The sequence below is a fragment of the Morone saxatilis genome, unplaced genomic scaffold, assembly GCF_004916995.1.
Source record: "Morone saxatilis isolate NCDOM2014 unplaced genomic scaffold, NCSU_SB_2.0 Contig8, whole genome shotgun sequence".
NCBI lineage: Eukaryota > Metazoa > Chordata > Actinopteri > Moronidae > Morone > Morone saxatilis.
The window spans coordinates 24,296,747-24,304,697 of record NW_023340257.1 but is presented as its reverse complement, the minus strand read 5'-3'; the positions used below and the strand labels follow the sequence as shown (position 1 = coordinate 24,304,697).

At 40.8% G+C, this 7,951-nt stretch overlaps 1 protein-coding gene across 1 annotated transcript in view; it reads right to left on the bottom strand.

Annotated features, from left to right (window-relative positions):
* The window catches only part of eml2 (EMAP like 2), a 28,176-nt gene that overhangs the window by 16,243 nt on the left and 3,982 nt on the right, over positions 1–7,951 (bottom strand). Inside the window, exons 2-4 of the mRNA XM_035679978.1 lie at positions 2,824–3,054; positions 1,590–1,707; positions 900–1,001 (exon numbers count right to left, since the gene is read on the bottom strand). Coding sequence (XP_035535871.1) covers positions 900–1,001; positions 1,590–1,707; positions 2,824–3,054 — 451 coding nt within the window. The remainder of the gene's footprint in view (positions 1–899; positions 1,002–1,589; positions 1,708–2,823; positions 3,055–7,951) is intronic.

Sequence of the window (7,951 nt, the reverse complement as noted above, 5' to 3'; positions counted from 1 at the left end):
TACTCACAAAATATGAACTGCATTTAACGACCCAAACTCACAGCTTATTTGACATGTTTACTGAAGCAGTAGTTACACCGCGTGAGGAGGAGTCTCTCAAATCATCTGCCAGACAACCTGTTCACCCTCAGCACACAACTGCCCGGACTGGAGAACCCCTCCATGGGCGGCATCACTGAATTTCATGGATATTGAAGGGAAAGTGTTCAGGATCTCCACCTCAGACCCCAACTTCAAATATTCACTTCACTTCATCCTCCTTATCGAAAGAATTGTTGTGCAAACGTGCATGAGAAGGCCTGTTTAAGGTTTTACTTTTTTAGAAAGTAACAGAGCAGGTTTTGAAACAACAAGACTTTGATGGCCTAAAGCCATATTGAAAAATTACCTGTCTGTTTTTGACCTCAAGTTCAAGTTACGATTTGAACTTTAAGGGCTGGTTCCACATCAAATAAACTACAATCTGAACACAGACATCATTTGTATTAAACATGTTAAGTACTCTGATATCTAAAAGCTGGCTTCTTAATATCTAATATCTCAAATATTTCTTGCTGTAACCAAACACTCTCTCTCTTCACTCTCCTTCTTTCTGCCTCTGACTGACTGAGTGTCGTTGCAACAGATAGAAAGACAGAAGAAAGAACTTGAGAGGTAAGACAGCCCATTAGACCAATCTAAAGTGACCCAGTGAACTCCCCCACGATACACAAACATGCTTGTTAGAGAAAATGAGGAGTTTGTTTTTTTTCTCTGTTACATCTGCCTCTGCCATCTGCGACTGATGATAGTTTTTCTAGTATCACAGAATAGTGAGAAATATGCCAGGTATTAGGAGATGTTTGTGAATGTATAAACACAGTATATAATACACACCATCACACTGGACAAGGCGTTACCTTTTGCCTCCAGAGGAGCTGCTGGAGGAGGTGGTTCGACTTCGACTCTCTGCTCCCATCTCTCTCCTCACCACGGTGAGACGCTCTGTGGACATACTCTTCCTGAAGGAGAGGAGAGGAGAGGAGAGGAGAGGAGCAACATTTAAATCAGTATGTTCTGACATGTGAAACTCATCTTCACCCTTCTTCACCTCTATTCTTAATGAACATTGCTAAAAATAAAGTTACAGTCTTAATTCATTCCCCCAGTTAAATGGGGGTCTTGTGATAATGAAACTAGCGGTGACAGATGTGTGAAGGTTGAGAGCAATGTGAAGGAATGTGGACGGCTGATTAATCTTGGGATGACACAGCAAAAAACTCACTGGTCATTTACCTTTCATCACATAAATGACAACCAACAGCCATCAGATTTCAGCCCTGTATTTTGGGCAATGTGAAAACAAAATTATAGAAGCAGACAAACAAAAGGACATATTATTGCAAATAAATAAATAAATAAAAGTAAGTAAATCACATGTTGTCTTGTGGAAATCTGTGTTCAAAACTTTCCACAATCACACAGTTTTTGTTACTTTAACCCCAGAATCTCCCTCCTGACATTAAGTGTAAAAGCAGGAATAATACACAATGTGATATCGAGTGGGATATTTGTGGCAGCGTTTCTGTTTTTGTTTGTGTTTTGTATACCTCTTGATGGACTGTAGCACCTCCTTCTTAGGAGAGGAAGGGGAGGAGAGGAGGCGTTTCTGTTGAACGTAGCCGTTACTCAGAGGCCTGGAGGGAAGAGCCTGCAGGAGCTGACGCACTGAAAAGCCACAAATCATCATTAATTGTTGACAGTTTCATTAACAACTGATGTACAGCACAGTGACTGTCACTTTGTACGGTAGGTGAGGTAATGTTGTTCCTACTCTGTGACAGTGTGCAGTACAACTTTAATTTCTAGTTTCTAGATACATGTCACCGAGGACAATTCCTAAAGATTTTTTGTATAGCACTTGGTTCACACTCTCTACCTAAACAGTGCGTGACGGCTACGGTGCTGAACAGCTGTGTCTGACACGCGCGAGGTGTTTCCACCGACAGCTTGTCAGCTGCGTGGCTGCTGCTAGCAGCTCTATCTTTCTATACTGAGTTTGCCTTAGACAAATACCATACAATAAAAGCCCTGTTAACATATAAATGGATTCTGTCCACAGAAACGGAAGAGAGCTTTTAATACGAAACAGAAACAGGAGTTGTTGAGTTTATAAAATACATTTATATTATTTTTTTCCATGTCTGTGACATATTCTACAGATAAAGACATTGAAACTGTAGTGAAAGGTGTAAATGTTGCTAGTTTTGTCAGTATGAATTTGAACAGACCCTTTTCACCCTATTTCTGCTGGGAACTGTAGTGAAGCGTCACTGGGGCCGCAGCTGAGACACATGACTCACGCAGGCAGTGCGACTGCTATAGTCTGTTGACATGACACTTGCAACACACAGTACATTGAAAGGCCACCGACAACTTTCATTGCATCCCTTTAGTTTACGGTTTTTGAGGAGCGGTGAGCTATTTCCACTGTGACAATAGGACATTATAATAATAAGTATAAATAAATAATAAATAAGTATAATCTCATACAAATTAGTGTTGACAGGACAGCAGTTCTAGTAGTACAGTGGCTAATTAAGATTAAACAACAATTACTTTGTTAGCGTTCAACAACTACAGCTCCAATTAGGGTTGACAGAATGCCAGTAACTAAGACTCATGGGACATGTTGTTATTCAATGGTTGCTCAAATTGTACTATCCATCACATTGGTAGACAAGCATTTAAATCTTAGTCAACAGTGAACATAAACAGCAAGAAGACGTTTCAGCTTTACAGAAAGGGTTCAGGACTTTGGCGTTCACCAGTTACCTTTCTTACCCTTGGTAGGTGGCGCTGAAGCTTTGGTGGCCAGAGGTCTCCTGCCTGCAGCATGGACGCCTCCCGGTTGCATCCCCAGGCTCTGCTCCTCACAGTACCCCAGTCGGCGCAGGGCATCAGCCAGAGCTGATTTCAGCAGCTGGATCTCATCCTCCTGCAGCTGCAGCTTCTGCTCCAGGTGTGAAACCCGGTCCTCCATGTCCATGTTACTACTGGCCGACACCGTGTCATCTAGACAGAAGGAGAGAGGGTTCTACTTTAAATTTCAGCTGCTGGGACCTAAAGCTCACAGTGCAGTTTACAAATGGTCCCAATGGGCAGTGGTAACAACCTGTTGCCTCTGTTCATTATAAATAATAACACACTTTGGTGACACAAGTAAAGTACAACACTGATAAAAGTAACTACGTTATTAGTTTACTGAAAAACATATTGCATGCAGCTTTAAACACTTTTAATAGAAATATAACAAAAGGAAAAAGACATCACAGTTCAGTTTGACAAATGCTGGATTTTATGGACTAGGAGTGCTGAAAGAAAACTGCAGCGAGGACTTACTGTTGGTTACAAAATGAAGAACAACCTGTGTATGTAGCATATAAGAGATAATGAAAAGATGACAGAGTGAAATAAAGTATAAGATCCTATGAGTAACTGGTACCTGGATATTTGAACATTGGGCTCACTTATTTGGACACAAACAGCTGCTTTGGGAGAGCGTTATGGATATCGGCTACTGCTGCTTGTGCTTTGTGAATCAGTGGTTTTGAGTTTCTCAGGGGGCGTGCAGGAAACTTGACTGCTTTTAATAATTTAGACTCTGTGTGTGAGTGTGAGTCAGAAACTATGAGAAGGAAAACAACACCAGATGCCAGGCTGTGTGGTTATTTTGTATGGACAGCATGGGAGAAAACAAAAAAACTGAAAGAGCTATGGAGACGGAGTTGCAGATAAAGAAACAAAGCTTTGTCCTCTTCATTACATCCTTGTTTAAAGATTTAAAGGTGCTCTGTGGAGTCTGCGGAGGGCAATAATGCAATGTGAGAAAAAGAAGAGGACTGCTAGCTGATGTAAACACGGATGTGAATGATGCAGTTTGTTGCAAATGTTTTATGAGGAAGGAAATATATTCAGCATGTTTGTTTAGCCTTGAGGATACACACTGGGGTATTTTGTTGAGAAACACTGATTGTAAACATAAATATTTACAAGAAAACTTCACAAGGGGACAGGATTAAAAAGTCAAAAATGATAGAATACAGTCATTTCTTTTTCTTTTAATTTAACCACAGCAGCAGCATGGCTTTACGAATGTCAGATTAACATGTCCATTTGTCAAATACTTCCATGACCACATGCCTGAAAAACTAAATCCACTCCCATCAGCCATCTGTACATTATCTTTGGAGCTAATTAGTAAATATTAGCACAACTATGAGCTTGAACATGGTAAATATTACCTGGTAAACATCAGCAGCATGTTAGCATTGTCAGTAAGAGCATGTTAGTATGTCAGAGCCAGTGTAGCTGCAGACTACTGTTAAACAGCATTAAAAAACCAATCAAATACAGTGAAGGCTCACCACATTCATCCAAACCGGTGCAGATCAACCAGCAAAATCTGCCTTTTATTTCAGCCTCCTCACATCCCTCCGTCCTCTGCCTTTATGCCTCTTATCTTGGACTCTTTCCAGCCTAATCGGCCACCATCCTCCCACGCCGACTAGATTATCAAAGGCAAACTGCCCAGTGCGGATTATTACTCTGCTGCCCAACAGATTACAACCTGATAGTCGAAAACAAGTTTACGGTTCAACAGAACATCTCCACTCTTCTTGCGTCCTAAATTCTAAACCCTGTCCCTTCTCAGTTATGAAGCCAGCTCTGCCACAATGATTACAAATACAGATTGGATTTTAAATATTACATCAACTGAGAGAGCAGTTATCTTCTACTCAACACTGTCAGTCAGTACATGCAGCTTTCTTTCGATAAGGAAAATATGGGATTTCTCTACATTTCAAATTCCTTACACCTGTTGGTTTTATATTTCTCAAAAGAAGTTAAACTGGGGAGCAGATATCAAGATCAAACAATAATGTGTTGAGATGAAGTTTGCTCCTTGGCCACAGCTACACATATACAATTATTATAGTACGTAATGAATACTTATTTATGAAAAACACCAAATTAGGTATTGAATCCTGTCATAAAATGGCTACAGTATTACCTACAGTAGTGACAATTAAACATATCAGAATCAGCCTTTAAAAACCTGTTTCATTGAATCGATTTGAAGACTTTAATGGTTGTCCAACTACCAATACACAGTAAACCCATTCAGTGTAATATCTACCATGAACTTCCATCTCCTCATTATCTTTAATGCAAAGGTCAGACTCATCATGTGCACAAGATTCAAAGATCTGAGCTGCAACAGTTTAAAGTATTAACTTTAAACTTGGAGTAAAAGAGCACTGCACTCCAAAACTGGCTTTACAGGTCACACACTGCTTCAGCGCGAGCCGATACACTGCTCCCAGCATGCATCAGTTCACCGCTGTAAGCTGAGCTGGGGGACACAGGGAGTCCTGTTGATGTTACTGTATCACATCTTGCAGTCAAATGAGGCAGGAAGGGGCCACAGGGAAAATAAGCTTCAGATTTACATACAGAAATCCAGCTTGGGGGAGATTTGCATGGCAGAAGTGCCTGACGGACCAGCAGCAGAATGTCAGATCACCTCAAGCCTCCGACATCGTTTCCTTCTTAAATGTCTCCAACTTCCTGCTAATTTATCTGATGTAGTAGTTTAGAATGGTTTATCCAAATGACATTAGGCTTTTGGTGAATATCAGAAATCCAACACCAAAAATGGAGGCTGTGCTCTGACATAATTTTTTTAATTTTTTTTATTAAATTACCTCATCATTTCTGCTTTTTACAGATATTAACAATTCATGTAAACTCTGTATTGTTTCAATTACAATTGAAAAAGGTGTGTGGGGTCTCCCTCCCTTCTAAATGCACTCAGAGTCAATGACCCATTTGAAAGCTAATTTATATTCTGTATATTGATTATGCAAAGCCAATATTATTCCCATGGATGTTTTGTATATTAAAAGTATAGAAATAAAGTGATGCCTCACCTCCGGAAGGTTGATATTACACAAATAAAATCTCCTCTTACTGCCTGTTCTGTGTCAGCTACATGATGCAGATAAACAGTCACAGTCATTGTAACAAAAGAGCAATGAAGCACTTCCAATGACATTACATAATGTTTTATAATAGAACACAGGTGAGGGGAATGGGTCCAAATAATTAAAACAGTGAATGAGTGAGCAAAAGAGAGAGAAGCAAACATAAGAACCAGTCATTAACTGTAGGAGGGGACAGATTGTAGGTGGGAGGAGATCGAGAGTGAAAGGAACAGAGAAAGGACTGAGAGAAAGAGAGAGGAGAATGATTAATGTATAACTAAATATGGCAATTGTCGTGTTTATCTAAACTGCTGTGACTATTAGGTACACTGAACTGAACAGAGAAACAGAAAGAAAAAGAGTGAGGAGGAGCCGGGGAGACAGTTACAGGGATCCAATGAAAGGACCTGGAAGAAGACAGTTACAAACGCTACACTGCCTAACGCTAGGCTTTACTAGTCAAACCACAAAACCTGTTTTGTTTTGTTAATGGACACACAAATTCAAAGAGAGATATGCTCACCATTTCTTTGCTACTACTGAGATTTACCAACTTATCACACGTTAACAGCTCCTGTATGCTGACATGCTGAATTCAGCATGACATGTTTAACACACACTCAGTTGTTTATTTGTTTGTTTATTGTATGTCTGTGTGCAATGCTGCTGATCCTGAACTGAGCCTGGCTGTACTGTAAACAAAACTGGTCATGTGATCATTGAAGTGTTATGATGCTAACTTCTGGTATGTAATGTTCCCAACTTTAACTTTATTGTCCCTGAGTGAAACACAGAATCACTTCACTGTTTTTCTTATGTTTTTATTCTTCTTTTATTCCAGTGAGTATCATTTTTTTGTATGTGTCAAGCTACTGGATGCCTACATTTCCCTTTGGATCTATAAAGTATCTATCTCTCTATCTCTCTGATACAAAAACAAAAAACATAATAAAACCCCATAAACATATATATAAGCCTGTAAAATCTGTTAACATTTAGCATGTTTAATTTGAGTTGTAACATGCTCTTACATTTCAGCATCATGTTTTACATTCAACTGAACACATTAAATGCTATATACTGAAGAGAAAGAAGAGAGAGAATGATGCACAACAGGCGAGGAGAGGAAAGAAAGGGTAAACAGAGAGATGAGAGATCAGCAGGGTTCACCTTCATCTCCTCTGCTGTCAGGACACCTGTTTAAAAACACTGCAGAGCCGGCTACTTTTCAGTCTGCCCTTGAATTATCTCACACACACACACACACACCATAACAATGGTTACACCTCAGTGGTATTCCATTATTCTCCTTATAAACCAAATCTATTTGATATTCAGCGAGTGACTGTACACACACACACACACACACACACACACACACAGTACAGTGAAGTGTTACTTAAAAACCAGCTGACATGACTCGGCTGATACAGACACATGGCTGCTATAAGGAAACGGAAAAAGAGAGAGAGAGGAAGGAGGGTAGTGGACAAAAACAGAGGGATGGATGGAGAGGAGGAAGAAGCCTGGAGGGAAGGGAGTAAAAGGAAGAATGGAGGGGAGATGGATGGAAAGATATGGATGATGAAATGCAGAGGGGGTGGGCTGTGTGTGATGCTGCCAGAAAGGGACGGCGAGATGGACAACGGGAGGCCGGCGGAGGGAAAGAAGAAAAGTGGAGGCTGCTGAAATCTTCATGGTGCAGTGAAGTGATGATGATGAAGGTGGAGCTCGTCTCGCCTACCTGCCATCGCGCCACGCTGAGTGCCCGGTCACTCCTCCTGTCAATCAACCAGTGTGTCAGTCCACAGGGCAAACACTCAGTCAGGTCGTCCACTTGCTCTCACTCTTCGTCCCCCAGAGGCTCTCTGAACTCCCTCCCCTCCCCTCCCCGTCTGCAATAGGCGCTCGATCACTCTCTCTCT